Source organism: Chelonoidis abingdonii, chromosome 9 (assembly GCF_003597395.2).
Source record: "Chelonoidis abingdonii isolate Lonesome George chromosome 9, CheloAbing_2.0, whole genome shotgun sequence".
Lineage (NCBI taxonomy): Eukaryota > Metazoa > Chordata > Testudines > Testudinidae > Chelonoidis > Chelonoidis abingdonii.
This window is the reverse complement of record NC_133777.1, coordinates 44,893,988-44,912,879: the sequence shown is the minus strand read 5'-3', so window position 1 is coordinate 44,912,879 and position 18,892 is coordinate 44,893,988. Positions and strand designations below refer to the sequence as shown.

Genomic DNA, 18,892 nt, shown 5'->3' with positions numbered 1-18,892 from the left:
GATCCAAAAACATTAACATGGGTAAAACTAAATTACAAACATATGCATCTTAAAATAAAAAATCTGAAAATTATTTGCTCTTTTACTTTCCTGCCAGAACCTGAGCTCATAATTCTGCGTTTCCCTGCATGAACCAATGAGATCAACAACAAAAACTGCAGTGCAGGGAGCTGCATTCTTAACACAGAAACAAGAACTTGAGTCCTACCAGTAAGAATCTAAAACAAACATTGGTATTTTTTTTAAAATGTCAAGTTAATCTGGAAGGAGAACTCTCTTTACCATGACAGTTAGCTCCCACCATTCTTGAGGGTCCTCTAAATCCTGAGCTCAGCCTTGAAAACTTCTACTCCTATTTAAAGCATTCTATCCTCAGATCCTGTCTCATGCTCACCATCTTGCTAGCCAAGAAATGGGTGGAGCTCCCGCTCGGCTTCCCTTTTGGTCAATGGTGCTCCTAAATTGGACAGAGAAGAGGGGTCACTGCTGAGTACTCAGTTTCCATTTATGTCATTAAGAATAAACACAAGGTGAGGGTACTTTTAATGTAACTAAGCATCAGAGTATATCTTGCTTATGTCTTTTTTTTTTAATTATTTCCTTAGGCTATGGCCACACTACAGTTTAAGTCGACATAAGCTATGTTGTTTAGGGGTCTGAACTAACCACCCCTTGAGTGACATAATTTATGCCGATTTAAGCACCAGCGTGAACAGTGTTAAGTCAGTGGGAGAACTTTTTCCACTGACACAGCTACCACTGCTCATGGGGGCTGGACAACTTTATAAGAGAGCAGCTACACAGAGAGCTTACAGTGGTGAACCTATACACTCTAGTGTAACCTTAGCCTTAGACTGTGATAGTACCTACACTATGCTACGTGTTTTCTGAGACAGAAAAAGACACAGTACCTATCCCAAAGAGCTTAGGCTCTTAAAGACAAAATAACTGGACAAAGGTGGAGGGAAGGAGATGAAATATGCATGCAGAATGGACAGGAGGTGGTTGGATGCTGCATATTTGTAGCCATGTTGGTCCCAGAATATTAGAGAGACAAGGCAGATGAGGTAATAACTTTTATTGTATCAACTTTTGTTGGTGAGAGACAGACTTTTGAGTTACACAGAGCTCTTCTTTAGGTCTGGGAAAGGAACTTGCAGCATCACAGCAAAATGCAAGGTGGAGCAGATTGTGTAGCATACATAGCCGGCACATACTGTAAGGGATCATTCAAGGTAGAATGGTCTGTTAACACCTCTGCAATGGTCACATCATTATTTTTGTATTTACTTGCATAAATTACCCCACTTGCCCTCCAACACATCAATTATTAGCTGGCTCATTTATTGTAGAGTTCCTAGCAGAAAAGGGTCTTGAGGAGGGTTTTGAATGATCAGAGAGTAAGTGGCCTGGTGCATTAACTCAGACAGAGTATTCCATGCACGAGGGTAGAGTACAAGAGATAGAAGGTGGCTATGGGAGAAATGGATGAATGGGGCAACAAGGTCAGCATCACTGGCAAAGTGGAGGTCTGAATAGAGATACCAAAAAAAGAAAAAAAAGATGGTCAGGTAAGCAAGGAGGGGTGCAGTGACACTGGGTACTGACGGTAAGAACAAGAAGCTTGATACAGTGGTGGCGAAGTTAGAAATGATAGTTTAAGATTTGGTTGACATTGCCAGAGCACTGAGCAAGGAGGATGATCTTGGCAGCTGTGGCTTGAATGGAATGAAGTAGGGGCTAACTGGGTGTTAGGGAGACCAGAGAAGAGGAGATTGCAGTTATCCATGTGGAAGGTTTAATAGGGCTTAGAAGAAAACTTTTACTGTCTGAACAGAGGGGAAAAGTCAGCTATTAGAGATGCTGTGAAGCAAAAATGGCAAGATTTAGACACAGTCTGGATATGAGGGAGGGAGCAGTCAAACATGGCTTTCAGGCTGTGGGATTCAGTGACAGGAGGGTGGTGGTGGTGTTGTCAGTAGTGTTAGAGTAAGAGGAATGGGGAGAGATTTGGAGGAAAAAATAAGGAGTTCAGTATGGCCATGTGTGACAAGTTCAGTCACATGGACCTCCTTGGGACTGTCACCTGATGTGTTGAATTTACCTCTGAGACGGTTTTTCCTGCCAGCTTGGGATTGCAGAACCCTGCCCTGCTGAACCAGACATGCTAGTCTGCTGCAACACAGACCCAGGTCTGGGCCACACCCCCAAAGCTTCAGACTTTAACCAAAAACTGCTCAGCAAGTCACTTATCTCCAGCACCCAGACACCCAGCTCCCAATGGGATCCTAACCCCAAATAAATCCATTTAATACCCAAGGGAGCAAACAGCTGTGCATATTTCTCTATCAGTGTTATAGAGGGAGGATAATTTATGAGTTTACCCTGTATAAGCTTTATACCGAGTAAACTCATAAATTGTCTGCCCTCTATAACACTGATAGAGAGATATGAACAGCTGTTTGCTCCTCCAGGTATTAATCACTTACTCTGGGTTAATTAATAAACAAAAGTGATTTTATTAAGTATAAAAAGTAGGATTTAAGTAGTTTCAAGTGATAACAGACAGAACAAAGTAAGTCACCAAGCAAAATAAAACAAAATACACAAGTCTAAGCCTAATAAATTTAAGAAACTGAATACAGGTAAAATCTCACCCTCACAGATGTTCCAATAAGTTTCTTTCACAGACTAGACTCCTTCCTAGTCTGGGCCCAAATCCTTTGCCCTGGTACAGTCCTTGTTAACAGACACTTTAGGTGGAAACTAGAGGTTTTCTCATGACTGCAGCTCCCTTTGTTCTGTTCCATTCCCTTTTATAGCTTTGGCACAAGGCGGGAACCTTTTGTCTCTCTGGGTCCCTGCCTGCCCCCCCACCAAGGGAAAAGCACCAGGTTTAAGATGGATTCCAGTATCATGTGACATGGTCACATGTCCTGAGAGACTTCATTCTTCATTACCCACAGGCCGGCCTGCAGGAACCCAGGAAGGTTTGCAAGTAAACAGACCGTTTACAACCAATTGTCCTAGTCAATGGGAGCCATCAAGATTCCAAACCACCATTAATAGCCCACACATTGCATAATTACAACAGGACCTCCAGAGTTATACTTCATATTCCTAGTTTTGGATACAAGAATGATACATTCATACAAATAGGATGAACACACTCAGTAGATTATAAGCTTTGTAATGATACCTTACAAGAGACCTTTTACATAAAGCATATTCCAGTTACATTATATTCACACTCACTAGCATATTTCAATAAAACATATGGAGTGCAATGTCACATCATGTTTAGTTTAAGTTGTTGATGTGACACTCATGAGGAGATGTTGAAGCAATAAGATGATATTCAGGTCTGGCTAGAGAGAGATAGGTGAAGAGTGAAGGAGAGCTTTCTGAGTCATTGGCATAAAGATGGTAGCTGGAGTTGTGAGATGCGATTTCCCAAAGAAGGAGAAGAACGGGGGCCAATGACAGCCCTGTGTCCTCCCTATGGAAAGTGGAAGAGGAGAACAGCGCCTACACTATAAAGGCACTAAAGCTATAGCTATGCAGGGGGAGAACCAGGAAAGGAAAGCAGCACAGAAGTCAAAGCAGAACAAGCTAGCAAGAAGGAACAAATGATCAGTAGTGTTGAAGCAGCAGAGAGGTCAAGAATGAGGATAGAAAAGAGGCCCTGTGATGTGGCCAGGAAGAAGTTCTAAGAAATTTAGGTGAGAGCAGTTTCAACAGAGTAGAAAGGGTGATAGGCAGATTGGAGAAAATCCAGGATGGAAGTGGAGAAGGGAACTTGAGTCAACAGTTGGCATGTTTGATGACCCATTGATTATGGGAGACAATGTGAGAAAAAGCATAGTATTTTTTGATAAAGAAAATGGGAAAGTGAAAGAAGAGAGGACAAATCTGTAGGGAATAAAATCTGCATGGTCTGTAAATCACAGGTAGGGAGATGGAACTGGACAGCTAAGCACTCTCCCAAGAAGCCGCATGCTCCTTTTCAGGATTATTTTTGCAATACTGATTCCAAAACTCATTAGCCATAAAATCCTCCTTGAAGAGTGGTTTGAAATTAACATCATCACATGGAATCCCACCAGCAAGGGGAGACACCTTGCCTGTTCAAAGCTGGCAGTCTTCATTACCACCTTACAGCGAGACACAATGTGAAAAGAGCAGCTTTGTGCGATAATGGAAGCAGCATAGACTGTGCAATGAGATCAGCATTAAGATTTAAGTGGTGCAGTTTTGGACATTAATATCAATAGATGATTACCATGTAAACTCCAGAGCCCATGAAGGGGAATATCTCCCTCTTAAAAGAAACACTTATAACCCTGAATAGATATTACTATTGTAATGTGCATAACTGGTTTGTTATTTATCGTAGCAGGAGTACTGGATTTGATCAGCGTTGCAGAAGTTTCCAGTCTAGTTCTCCATTCCCTTTCGGAAAGATGCACCCTTTGGCCTGAATTCTTCTGTGCCTGGTCTCCGCTGAAAGGTCTTTTTTGTGCGATGGACCGAGCTTAAGCCATTTTCCAGTTATGATAAAAGAAGTATTCAAGAAAATACTGAGAAGGAAGAGGTATGGTAATTCAATAATGACTTCTTTGAAACTTCACACCTGATATGTTAACAATCCTCAGTAAACTATACTTGCTTTTCTAAATGTAAAAAGTAGAATGTGTAACAGTCAGGTCTGGCAGCAATGCCTATAGTTTAAGGTGTCTAACACTTTCCATTATAAAACCCAGTTTTCAGTTGTTTATTACTCTGCCAAACTTGAAGCATTCCAGCTTAAATGTTCCATGTCACATGTCTGTCTCAGGCTGAACTTTTGCCTATGCAAACTTTTTTCCTCCCCCCTTGTGTGTATGCATCATGATACAGTTTTTAATTGCATGATTACATACACCCCCACCCTCCCACACACACCCTCCCCCGCACAGGACATCTGCCCCATTCAGTGAACAAGATAGATGGGGTTCAGGCAAATGAATCAGGATGTGCAGTGAATAAAGCTGTTTACAGGACCCTGCCTCATCGGTTGCAGAAATTGGAAAGCATACACGGAATGATGCAGGAAACTGCAGGAAGAGAAAGGGTGGTTTCTTTTAAGACAGTCCAGTGCTACCCTAGAGAACAGGATACTATCCGTGACTCTGCTCCAGAAGTGTTATGTGCTGCTGGGCAAGGGAGCTCTGCTGTGAACATATAAAACGCTATAAAAATACTAAGTTCTCTGAAAAATAAGACCGTAAGCATCTTAAGTTGAGCACTCAAATTAGAGGACACTTGACAATGTCGCCATTCATCTCTCTGTACCACAGAACCCTTTGTAAACTGAAGATAACACCACTCTACTTAACAGAGGTGTTGTGCAAATAAATTATTTAATGTTTGTAAAGCTCTCAGACACCTCAGTGATGAGCTCTATAGAAAAGCCCAAGAGGAAATTAATAATTTTGAAATCAACACAGGATTTGGATAGTATAAGGTAAATAAGGCTTAGGCCATACACTGAATGATGAGGATAAAATATTGAATAATTACCCATTCAGCAAGCACCTTCGTTTCTGTGCACTGATTGAGGTTGGGGACATGGCCAAAAAACTGAATATGTGCATGTCATTGAAGACTCTAGCATAATGCATATGTACAAGAGTAGTGAACTACAGTTGCTGTGCAATCTTAATTCTGGCATTTCCTAATTTATAAGTTTGCAAAGTTAATGTTCTCTCAACATAGGGCTTTTTGTTTAGCTTGATACGTAATTAAAATAAAGTTGTGAATGTTTGAAAATGCAGGCTTGAGACTGCAGATTGGGAAATATTGTTTACTTTTAAATGGTGCACATAAAGGTAGATGTAAAGCTGGTAGGGTTTGTAAATTACACAAAGGAATTTGCTTGGGATTAAGGATTTTTCAAGGAGCTTGAAAGCCTGGGAGACTAAGCCTCCCTTTTTGTGCCCCCTCATTTTTCTCATTTCTGTAACAAAAAACAAATAAAACAAAATAACCTAGGAAATTGCATAAATAAATAAAACCTTTTATGAATTCAGCAATAGCAAAGTTGCACACAATTAAAAGCCAGGAAATCATCCTTAACTCTACCACCTGCTGCTTATATATTACCATACACTCTTTGATTATATGATAAGGTGTTATCTGAGATTCAATGTTTATCTAAAGTTGTAAAAGTAAGAAGCCTCAATCATTACCTAAATATACCTCATAACAGACCTGCGATGTAGATACCGATCTTCATTTTTACAAGTTGGGAAACAGAAGCAGAGTGGCTAAGTGAGTTGCCAACAGCTGCAGAGTCGGGATTACAACACTGAACTTCCTGATTTCCAGTCCTGTGCTGAAATCACTAGGCAACACCAACCTCAGCAGAAAAAAAAAAAAATGTTGTTGTATTATTTGAGAAATAGTGCTTGATCATGTAATTACAGATTTTAACGTACTCGCACAAGAACACAGAGGTGTACTGACACATTGAACCTTCACTTTGACATTCCCTGACTTCTGAGTGATTTATGTTATAACCATGACTACTTCTGCATTTAAATCTATGATAAAACCTACAGATTTACTATAGTCAGGAAAATGCAATGAAAATACTCTAGATAAGAAATATTCTACCAGGGGGAAATAAACTAATTTAAATCTCTATTCCACACTGTAACATTTTACACCAGATGTGGAATCAAAGTGCACAATTTCAATATGAAGGTTAAAAGCATATTTCATATATATTATACATGAAGCATTTACTCATATTTTAAATTATTTCCCCCTCCAGGATTATTAGGTCCAGATGGGCCAAAATCTTATTTCAGTTTGTAACTCACAAAAAGTTGGATAATAATTTGAATGATGATAATTAGTGAGCTCTTATAGAGCACTTTTCATCACCAGATATCAAAGTGCATTTCAAAAGGTCAGTATCATTATCCCCATTTTACTGACTGGGAAACAGAGGCACCGAGCAGTAACGTGACTCGTCCAAAGTTACCCAGCAGGCCAGTGGCAGAACCAGAAATAGAACCCAGGTCTCCTGAGTTCCCCTATTCCTTAAGCCAAGATACAGTGTTTTGCAGTGGCATTTCTCTCTCATATTTCTTCTAAGTTCTTTTCTATTTAGCACACTTTAAAAGAATTAATTAATTTAATTCAGGGTGGTGGTTTTAATCTGGATTTTTCAGGCAGAGTTTTGCTCTTAGAACTTCAAAGGCACCTTTGAATTTGACTCAAAGAATGGATTTATATTAATTTGAAAGTATTAGGAGTTCAGAAATGACCAGCTCTGCAATGCACAAAGTCAACTTATCAGAGTACTAAACCATTAGTGATATTCAGTGTGTTTTATCCTTTAGCACGTTTCCAGGAGCAGAAGAGATTCCCATTTGTTGATCTGCCAGTGTGGGGAGTACTTGGAGAGAAAGTCAGATGCATCCCAGGGACAGATCATAAACTTCAGACTTATCAATTTCTGCAAAAGCTAAAGCTATTTTATTAACTAAAAGCTGTGAGACAAAGTGTGTATTTTGAGTTGCATTACTTAACTGTAAGCGTACTTCCCTAGCTATTGTGAAGGAGCAATATTAGGGAAGATGGGGCTTGTGCTGTTGCTGGTCAAATCTGCAAGTATCGTTTCTAAAAATATACATTTTTAATCAATAACTATTTCCTCCCCTTCAAAGACCAGCTCTATGCCTGTCCAAAAAATAATGGACTTTCAATATTGCTGTGTGTTAAATGCTGACACAGGCAATTTAGCTGGACAAAAACAACATAAATTGCTTGAGAAGATTTCAACACCCGAGTCTAAAAAGCAAACTATATTTTGACATGTTAGAATTAGCTGTGAAAACTTTATAAAGGTCATACACATGTGAATCATATCTCTGCATGCTGAATAAGTATCAGTTTTAAGCTATACATAGGGACAGTTCCGGTACCAGTTAGTGTACAAGTAGATTTAAACTACAGTTTTAAGACATTTTTACATTACATGCTTCTTATATTCTCATTAAATTTATCCGCAACAGCTAGTTCCTACTATTCGGTGTTGTTATTTACACATAGGACACTGGATCCTAGTGTGTTTATCTCTGATAAACCTGTTTCATTGCTTGTTTTAAACATAGTGCAGTAACTTGCTTCATCTCAGTGATGGAGAATACATTAAGACAGAACGAACTTCAGTTCCAGCACTAGTGGCCCAGTGAGGTGTTTTGATTAGCTGCCATGTAAGCTGTACAGAACAGAAGCAAAAATTTATCTAATGATAATGATTCACAGGACCTGAAATATCCAAACACCGTTTATTCTAAAGAAACAAACCAATACCCAAGGCATATAAATAAAATTAGGCCCCAATTCAGAGCAAAGCCATTCAGCAAAGTTTAGCCTATGCTTAGTGTTTTGCTGAACTGGGGACTTAGTGAATGTCCAGGTCCCCCTACCTGTGGTGTTTGGAAACATCGTAATGTTAGTTAAGGATGCTAAGTAAAATCCAGGAGTTACCAATTTCCTGAATCTAAAGGGTTAATATTGTTATTTTTCTCTCTCTACATTTTTGAGTGCTGGATTTTTTTTTATTGGAGTCCTTGTGAAAAAGGGATGTTGAGAGAGGCCTAAATTGTGATTCCCTGCTGTGATGAGCATGGTATAAATGCCTAGCTAGCTAGATTTTATTGCATCGTATCAGATTGAAACTCTCCTACATTGCTATGTCCATGCAACTTGCCACCATCCTGCAACACCATATGCTACTCCTTTAGCAGCAATTATACAAGACTTAGTTCTAGATTATAATACTTAGTACATTATATAGCATCCTAAATCTACAGTATCAAAGTGCTTTGCTAGCATTAGTGCAACCCTACTTCATTTTTGTATGGTAACTAAATATTAGACCCATTCTGTAGATGGGGAAAATGAGAGGTGAAGTGATTTGCTCAAGGACACAGGAAATCAGAAGCAGAATTAGGAACAGAACCAAATCCCCTGTTCTAACCACTAGACAACAGTTCCATAAAATAACAGAAGGGCTAGGAATTGGGGGAACACCTTCAGCTTTTATATCCACTGCTTCCTTGAAATTCATAAGAGAAGATCGTCACTTAGAATATGATCTACAGTGGTCCATTTTGAGTAAGCACAGCCCAAAATACAGCATTCTGGGCTATATAAGTGGCATTCTGGGCTGTATAAGTAGGGGCATTGCCAGCAGATTGAGGGATGTGATCATTCCCCTCTATTCAACATTGGTGAGGCCTCATCTGGAGTACTGTGTCCAGTTTTGGGCCCCACACTACAAGAAGGATGTGGAAAAATTGGAAAGAGTCCAGCGGAGGGCAACAAAAATATTAGGGGGCTGGAGCACATGATTTTGAGGAAGGAGGCTGAGGGAACTGGGATTGTTTAGTCTTGGCAGAGAGAAGAATGATTGAGGGGGGATTTGATAGCTGCTTTTAACTACCTGAAAGGGGTTCCAAGAGGATGGATCTAGACTGTCTCAGTGGTACCAGGTGACAGACGAGGATTAATGGTCTCAAGTTGCAGTGGGGAGGTTAGGCTGGATATTAGGAAAAACTTTTTCACTAGGGAGGGTGGTGAAGCACTGGGAATGGGTTACCTAAGACAGTGGTCGGCTCTAGCCATTTTGCTGCCCCAAGCACGGCGGCACGCCATGGGGGGTGCTCTGCCGCTCGCTGATCCCGCGGCTCTGGTGGATCTCCCGCAGACGTGGCTGCGGAGGGTCCGCCGATCCCGCGGCTCTGGTGGATCTCCCGCAGACGTGGCTGCGGAGGGTCCGCTGATCCCGTGGCTCCGGTGGATCTCCCGCAGACGTGGCTGTGGATGCTCCACCAGAGCCGCGGGACCAGCGGACCCTCCGCAGGGATGCCTGCGCGAGGTCCACCGGAGCCGCCTGCCGCCCTCCTGGCAACCGGCAGACCGCGGCCCGCGGCATGCCGCCCCAAGCACGTGCTTGGCATGCTGGGGCCTGGAGCCAGCCCTGCCTAGGGAGGTGGTAGAATCTCCTTCCTTAGAGATTTTTAAGGTCAGGCTTGACAAAGCCCTGACTGGAATGATGTAGCTGGGAATTGTTCCTGCTTTGAGCAGGTGTTGGAGTAGATGATCTTCTGAGATCCCTTCCAACCCTGATATTCTATGATTCTAAGGAGGTTATCTATCCAACAACCTGCTTCTTTGTAATCCAACAGAAGCGTATGCTCAATATTCACTAATATTACTGGACGTATACTCTATCTACTGCATTCAGAAACATATTCAGGTTCCCGTTTAAAGCTTTTCTACCCTATCGTAAAATGCTATTGATATGTATGAGCCAAAGCCCGGGTCAAATGTTGTATGATTCAAAATGTATTTAAAGTTAGTCCATGAACCTATCAGCCGTGACTAGACTAACAGGAAAGGCCAAATTTCATTTTCTAAATAACCTTTTTCATGACAAAAGGAAATAAATTGGAGTTATGTTCCGTAAGACCAACAATACACATTGGGAAAAGTGCCTTCTCCTATATAGTATTATCGGTTACTGTAAAATGATTTGATTGGAGTGCTTGAGGAAAGGAAATTGGAAAGATGGGAGCCAGTCAATTTCAATTCAAAAGCAGTAAAGCATTTCAGAAAATATCTGATTAATTTAAAATGCAGTAGGGAGATTAAAATCCCCTCTCAGCAGGCTGATATTAACTCCATCCTGAGTCGAGGAGCAGAGCTCCCTTTATCCTATCACCATTTGCTTGGGAAAAATAAACAACACAGAGAGTTATAGATCTTGATGTGGCAACAAAGGGAACTGATTTTCAGAGCAGCTCTCCCCATGGGGAATAAAGGACAAAATAATGAATGGTTTTAACTACTAACATGTCAGTTCCTGCATAATGGTTGCCACAGAACACTGCTCTCTGGTGTTCACTTCCTACCAGTCTCTTTAAGGTGAGATTTAGAGATTTCTAACCTGATTCCTGCATCACCTCCCAACCCGATAATCTGCACCAGACCATTTATTTATACACTCTCAGAATGATCTCATTTCCTTTTCAGATTGAACTGTCTGTAAAAGGGACACCCTTTAATCTCAACCTTCAAGTCTTCAGCTGTCAAAGAGCCATGTGACAGATTAGCCTTGACAGGCAGATAATTCAAACCACAATTCTTTCAGCACAGTGTAAATCTTTGTGAAAGGAACCTAAAAGCAGGTTGGAAGATGCTGGTTTCAAGTTTCTTACTGCTCCTGTCTTGTAGCACAAGTTTGCAAAGACAGGAGCAAACTTTCAACTTTGCATCAAAATGAGAAAGCCACTGCAAAAACACCAGGAGGAAGTCTCAGGACTCTAAAGATCTGTAGTAACAGTATTCTGTGAAGCCTTATCTAGGACAGTGGTTTTCAAACTGCCTGTTGCAACCCAGTACTGGGTAGTGGAACATAAGGCACTGGGTCACGGCGGCTCTGGCCAGCACTGCCAACTGGGCTGTTAAAAGTCCCATCTGTGGTGCTGCCTGCCTAAGGGTATGTCTACACTACGGGATTATTCCAATTTTACATAAACCAGTTTTGTAAAACAGATTGTACAAAGTCAAGTGCAAACGGCCACATTAAGCACGTTAATTTGGTGGTGTGCGTCCATGGTCCGAGGCTAGCGTCGATTTCTGGAGCGTTGCACTGTGGGTAGCTATTCCATAGCTATCCCATAGTTTCCGCAGTCTACCCTGCCCCTTGGAATTCTGGGTTGAGATCCCAGTGCCTGATGGGGCAAAAATCATTGTCGCGGGTGGTTCTGGGTAAATGTCGTCAGTCATTCCTTCCTCTGGGAAAGCAACGGTAGACAATCATTTCACGCCCTTTTTCCCTGGATTGCCTGGAGACGCCATAGCAGACCTGGAGCCCTTCAGCTTTTTTCTTACTGTCACCAGTATTTGTACTGGATGCCGCTGACAGAGGATACTTGAAGTGCTACAAGCGCATTCATTTGCCTTTGCATGAAGCAGAGACGGTTTATCAGTTTTCTGTACCGTCTGCTGCGCCATTCGTAACTGGCAATGAGATGGAGGTTATCTGTGTTCTGTAACTGTCTCTGCTGTATGGGTGCCCTGCTTGAAGTCAGCCGGGGTGCAAGATAAAAATGGGAATGCTCCGAGTTCAATCCTCCTTTATGTATCTTACAAATAGTGAGCCGCCCTAGAATTGGAGCAAGTTGTACTAGAGAACCCAGTGTATCAGAGAACCAGAGAGACACAGCCTCCGTGTCAGATCCCCGAGAAGATGACCTGCACTGCATTCTAGGGGGGTCTTGCAAAAAGACTAACAGCCAGACACGTGGCTTTCACATCCCTCCCCAACTTCCTGGGTACACGTGCAGTGTCCCCCATTTGTGGTATGAAGTAATAAAGAATGCAGAATAAGAAACATGACTTGTTACTGAGATAAAATGAGGGGGAGGCGCCTCCAGCGCTACGATAGTCCAGGCAGGACATTAAAGGTGAGGGGGAGAGGACCCAGCATCCGCTGCTATGATAGTCCAGCAGTACAGAATTTTCTTTTTACACAATGAAAGGGAGGGGCTCATGAGATCCAGCCTCCAGTGCTATGATGAGGTCTATACACGTTCCATACCATACAGGAAAGAACCGGAATCATTCCTATTTTTTACCCAGGTGCCCGGCCAGCCTCACTGAGCCACCAGTGGCCACTCACAATGGGTCATGACAGGACGGCTATAGCTTCTGCATGTTACCGTCTGCCATCTGGGAGGGAGGGAAGAGGATGCTGTTTCATTGCCACAGCACCTTGTCTACCGCAGCATGCATAGACATATGGTGATGCTGAAAAAAATCAAGAAATGAGATTTTTTTCCCGGTTTTCTATCACGGGGGGGAAGAGGGTAATTGACGAGATAGACCCTGACACACGGACAATGTTTTGACCCTACAGCATTGGGAGCTCAGCCAAGAATGCAAATGATTTCGGAGACTGCGGGACTGTGGGATAGCTGGAGTCCTCGGTACCCTCCCTCCTCCATGAGCGTCCATTTGATTCTTTAGCTTTCCGTTAGCATGTCACGCAGCATTGTGCTGTGGATCTGTATCATGCCTGGAGATCTTTTTAAAATGCTTTGGCATTTTGTCTTCTGGAATGGAGCTCTGATAGAACAGATTTGTCTCCCATAAGCGTCAGGATCCAGATCTCTGTACGGTCCATGCTGAGCTCTTTTTGGATTGGGACTGCATCGCCACCCGTGCTGATCAGAGTCCATGCTGGGTCAACAGAAATGCAATTCAAAAGTTTGCGAGGCTTTTCCTGTCTATCTGGCCACTGCATCCGAGTTTAGATTGCTGTCCAGAGCGGTCACAGTGGAGCACCGTGGGATACTGCCCGGAGGCCAATACCGTCTATTTGCAGCCACACTAACCCTAATATGATATGGTAATACCGATTTTAGCGCTACTCGTCTCGTTGGGGAGGAGTACAGAAACCGATTTAAAGAGCCCTTTATAGCGATATAAAGGGCCTTGTGTGGAGGGGTACAGCATTAAATCGGTTTAACGCTGCTAAAATCGGTTTAAACGTGTAGTGTAGACCAGGCCTAAGGCAGGCTAGTCCCTACCTGTTCCAATATCGTGCTGTGCCGGGAAGCAGCCAGCAACAGATTCCTAGGCAGGGGGCCACGGGGTTCCATGCAATGCACCCACCCCAAGCACCAGCTCCGCACTCCCTGGCCAATGGGAACGGGGGTAGAGGAGCGGCGTCTGCAGGCAAGCGCTGTGCACAGCCACTTGCGCACATCTATCTAGGAGCCGGACGTGCTATTGGCTGCTTCCGGGGCGCAGCACAGTCTGCAGTGGCAGGACAGGCAGGAAGCCTGCCTTAGCACCGCCGCTGAGTAGGAGCCACCTAAGGTCAGCCTGCGCCCCAATCCCCTGTCCCAGCCCTCAGCCCCACCTCAAACTCAGAGCTCCTTCTTGCACACCAAACCCCTCATCCCCAGCCCCACCCCAGAGCCTGCACCCCCAGGCCAGAACCCTGACCCCCTCCCGCATCCCAACCCTCTGCCCCATCCCAGAGCCCCCTCCCACATCCTGAACCCCTCATTCCTGGCTGCAGCCCTCACCCTTGCACCCTAACCTTCTGCCCCAGCCCAGAGCCCCTCCCACACCCCAAACCCCTCATCCCCAGCTTCGTTGCGTCGTGGGCATCAACAATTTTCTTCAACTGGGTCACCAGAAAAAATTTTTGAAAACACTGATCTAGGACCAGGTCACTTGCACACTGTGTGTAGAAATAGCTAATTTATAACCAGCTTTTAAATTGTTTCACAAATATGATCCACGGTCAGGAAAGGAAGTTTAATAGCAGTCTTCTACCCAGCACAAACAAACGCAATCTTAGGATCTCAACTCAACATAATAATATTACTTAGCTCTTATGTTGAACTTTTCATAAGTAGATCTAGAAGGGGGAGATCCCCTTTTTACAGATGGGAGAAACTGAGGCACAGAAGGGAAAGGACTCATCAAAGGTGCCATAGCAAGACAGTGGCAGAGATGGGACTAGAACCCCGGTTTCCTGAGTAGAAGTTGAGTGCTCTGCACGTCAGGCAATATTGCTTTTAGAAGGCATTGATAGTCAGATTGCATATATTGGTATATAAAAGTCTACTCAGAGAAGACATTATTTCAGTTCTTCCTTGTGGATCTTTAGGCCCAAATGGGTGCAGCCAGCAACCATTACTGTGCAGGCAGAGGAGAGGGGATTGTGCTCTGAAACCCACTCCCAGTCTCTGCTCTTTTGGAGAAGCAGATTTGCTCAGCCAAGTTCTGCTCAGATACTAGTGCCTTGTTAAAAAAACTGCAACGTTTCCTACAGTGCCTTTCCCTGAAACTTTCCAAGAATTGAGGAGCAGTAGCCTTAAGTGGGGGGGGGGGGGGAAGACTGGGCGAGATAGATGTCTACAAATTGGAGAAAGTTCAGAGCAGAGCAACAAAAATGATTAAAGGTCTAGCAAACATGACATAAAAGGAAAGATTGAAAAAAAATCAGGTGTGTTTAGTCTGGAGAAGAGAAGAGCAAGAGGAGCATGATAACAGTTTTGAAGTATGTGAAAGGTTGTTATAAAGAGGAGAGTGATAAATTGTTCTCCTTACCACTGAGGACAGGATAAGTAGTAATGGGCTTAAATTCCAGCAAGGGAGATTTAGGTTACACATTAAGAAAAACTTCCTGACTATAAGGGTAGTTAAGCACTAGAACAAATTACCTAGGGAGGTTGTGGAATCTCTGTCACTTAAGGTTTTTAAGAACAGATTTGACTAACACTTAGGGTTGGTCTACACTAAAGCCTTAAGTAACTTAGATCAGTGGCTCTCAAATTTTTTACTGGTGACCCCTTTCACACAGCAAGCCTCTGAGTGCGACCTCCCTTATGAATTAAATTCATTTTTTATATATTTAACACCATTATAAATGCTGGAGGCAAAGTGGGGTTTGGGATGGAGGTTGACAGCTCGCGACCCCCATGTAATAACCTCACGACCCCCTAAGGGGTCTTGACCCCCAGTTTGAGAACCCCTGACTTAGATCAACTTACACTGGTGTCAACATTGCACTGTCAACGGGAGATGCTCTCCCCATGACTTATCTTCTGTCTCTCAGGGAGATGGACTACAGATGTCGACAAGAGAGTGCTCTGCCATCGACTTAGAGTGTCTTCACTAGACCCGATAAATCAACATTACTGCACCAATCACAGCAGTGCAGATTTAGCCATAAGTATAGACAAGCCCTCAGTCTTGCTTCAGTGCAGAGGGCTGGACTAGATGACTTGAATGAAAATACCCACTACAATAGGGCTAGCTTAGGGCAACAGAGTAGAAAGTAAGCTCACTCCTCATGCTTGCAAAATAATTTCCCCATAATACAAAAGAATTCACGTTCATTGAGGTGACGTGCCCAGGATGCAATATCTCAGCTACCACCACATGATAAATCTAGTTACGTGATTACCATATCTGGCCAAACGAGAGAAAACTTGCCGATGCGCATTGTACAACTGTAAAGCCCAGAGGTGCTAAACCAAAATCAGGGCCCCAGTGTACCAAGTGCTGAACAAACAGCTGAAATTCTAAGGCCCTGATCCTGCAAGCATCTGTGTGCAGGCGGATACCAGAGCCCTACTGAAGTCATGGAGGCTCCATGTGGGCACAGAAGTTCACTCAGCTAGAGCAGCTTGCAGGGCTGGGTCTGCAATTAACCAACTAACTGGTCTCCATCAATGTGTAGCTCTGCTTGTACTGATGCTGATTTGATTGAATTTTAATATCTAAAACAAGGAAAACTGACACAAGATAATGTTACCTTTTCAGGCTTGAGTATCTTGACAGTGCTCCTTTAAAACAAGCGCAAACACACCTCTTTATAGAGAAAAGCTTATGCAGATGTCTCTAGTCCCCTAATTTAAATTACCAACTCTTCAGCTGAATTAGAAGGCTTCTTGGTTAATGCAGGAGCCTCATCAAGAGACTCTAGTAAAGTACTAGAATGAATCACTGAAAAGGAATATTGCTCTGCCCCTCCTCCCTCAACTCCTCTCTGTAAAAGTACACACCATATGCCACTCTCTCTTCCCATCCTTACCATCACACACACACACACACACACACACACACACACACACACACACACAGAGTACACACTGTTATGTCACTTCCCATTACAAATCTTGCTCTTGCCCTCATTTTCCAGAGATTAACAAACAGGCTGATCAAATAAGCTTTTGCTTACCACACTAAAAGCAATGCAGGCAAACAATATCTGGCAAACATGGAGACTTCCAAAGCTTTCACCTCAAACACTACCTGAGCCATGCCAGGTATTGCAGAGAAGATGCCCACCTTTAGTGCAAGGGACACTGCCATGATGAAAAAGAGAGGCACAGGCCTGATTCTCCTCTCCCAGCACCATACATTCTGCATAACTGCTGTGCAAAGGAGAACTAAACGAAAGGAGAATGTTCCTGTTCCTTGTTAGTTGTCATTTAGCCAAGCTACATGTATGTTGCTCTCGAGTCTTTCCTACCAAATCCATTGATCCAGGCCTCTAATCAGAGATGAGCAACAAAAGTAAATTTCCCCTCGTTTCTCAAGCTCTTTCTAACAATGTGGTGCCCAGAACTGAACACAATGTTTCAGGCAGGGTGGATAATGATCAATGATTAAAAAAAAAAAAAAAAAAAAAAAAAAAAAAAAAAAAAAGAAAAAAAAACACATGAAAAATGAGAAAAAAAAGAAAAAAGAAAATCACGAAAAACAAAAAGATAAAGAAAAAGAACAAAAAAACATGAAAAGAAAAAGAAAAAAGATAAAAAAAAAAAAAAGATCAGAAAAAAAATAATAAAAATAGAAACGAAAAGAAAGAAAAAAACCAAAAAAAAAAAAAAAACAGAGAAAAAAGAAAAAAAAAAGAAAAAAAAGAAAAAAAAAAAAAAAAAAGAGAAAAAAAGGAACAGAAGAAAAATAGAGAAAAAAGAAAAAAATAAAAAAAAGAGAAAAACCTAAAAAGAAAAAAGATAAAACTAGAAAAAAGAAAAAAACACAAATAAAAAAAAAAAAACCCAAAGAGAGAAAGAAAGTAGAAAGAAAAGAAAAAAAAAAAAAAGAAAAAAAGAAAAAATAAAAAAAAAAAATGAAATAAAAAAAGGAAAAGAAAAAAAAAAAAAAAAAAAAAAAAAAACTGAGATAAAAAAAAAGAAAAAAAAAAAAGCAGAAAGAAGAAGAAAAGCAAAAACAAAAAAGAAAAAAGAGAACAAAATGAGAAAAGAAAAAAAAAAAAGCAAGAATACAGAAAAAAGAAAAAAAAAGTAAACAAAAAAAGAAAAAAAAAAAATAAAAAAAAAAAAGTAAAATAAAAAAAAAAAAATGAAAAACAGAAATGAAAAAGAGAGAAAAAAAAAGAAAAAAAAAAAAATAACAAAAAAAAAAAAAAAATAGAAAAAAAAAAAAAAAAAAAGAAAAAAAGTATAACATAAAACAAAAAAAAAAATAAAAAAAAAAAAAAGAAAATTAAAAAAAAAAAAGAAAAAAGAAAAGAAGAAAATAAAAAACAGACAAAAAAAGAAACAAAACTAAGAAACAAAAAAAAAAAAAAAACAACCAACAAAAAAGAGAAGGAGAAAAGAAAAATAAAAAAAGAAGCAAAGATGTAAAAATAAAAAAAAAAGAGAAGACAAAAAAAAATAGAAAAAAAAATAAGAAACAAAAAAAACGAGAGAGAAGAATAAATAGAAAAAAAAAAGCAGGTAAATAACCAAAAGAAAAAAAAAAAAGAATAAAAACAGAAAAGAAAAAATTGAAAAACAAATCGAAAAAAAAAAAAAAAAACAAGAGAAAAAAAAGAAAAAAATAAAACAAAATAAAAACTGAAACAGAAAGAAAAAACAGAAAAAAAAAAAAGAAAAAAAAAAAAATAAAGAAAGAACGCAAAAAATCAAAAGAAAAACAGAAAAAAAAAAAAAAACAATAAAAGATAATAAGAAAATAAGACAGGAAATAATAAAAGATAAAAAAATAAAGAAAAAAAACAGAAAAAAAAAAAAAAAATAATAATACCAAACGAAAAAGAGAAAAAAAAAATAAAAAAAGAAATAAAAGAAAAGAAGAAAAAAAAAAAAAGAAAATAAAGAAAAAAAAAAAGAAAAAAAAAAAAAAAAAATACAGAGAAAAAAGAAAAAAAAAAGAAAAAAAGGAAAAACAAAACGAAAGAACAAAATCAGAAAAAAAAAAAAACTAGAAAGAGAAAAAAAGAAGAAACAAGAAAAGAAAGAAATAACATCAAACGAAAGAATGAAAA

General features: G+C 40.7%; 1 protein-coding gene across 14 annotated transcripts in view; it reads right to left on the bottom strand.

Annotated features, from left to right (window-relative positions):
* Positions 1–18,892, bottom strand: part of BBS4 (Bardet-Biedl syndrome 4) — a 94,586-nt gene that overhangs the window by 59,486 nt on the left and 16,208 nt on the right. For 4 of the 14 annotated variants that reach the window (XM_032805333.2, XM_075069476.1, XM_032805336.1 and 1 more), the window contains one exon: positions 6,253–6,400. The exons of 8 other annotated variants lie outside the window; for them this stretch is intronic. In XM_032805333.2, the coding sequence (XP_032661224.1) occupies positions 6,253–6,277 (25 nt within the window). In that variant the 5' untranslated portion in view covers positions 6,278–6,400. Of the gene's footprint in view, positions 1–6,240; positions 6,401–6,984; positions 8,461–18,892 lie in introns of those variants that run through there. 2 more of the 14 variants (XM_075069473.1, XM_032805338.1) reach the window with 2 other exon arrangements.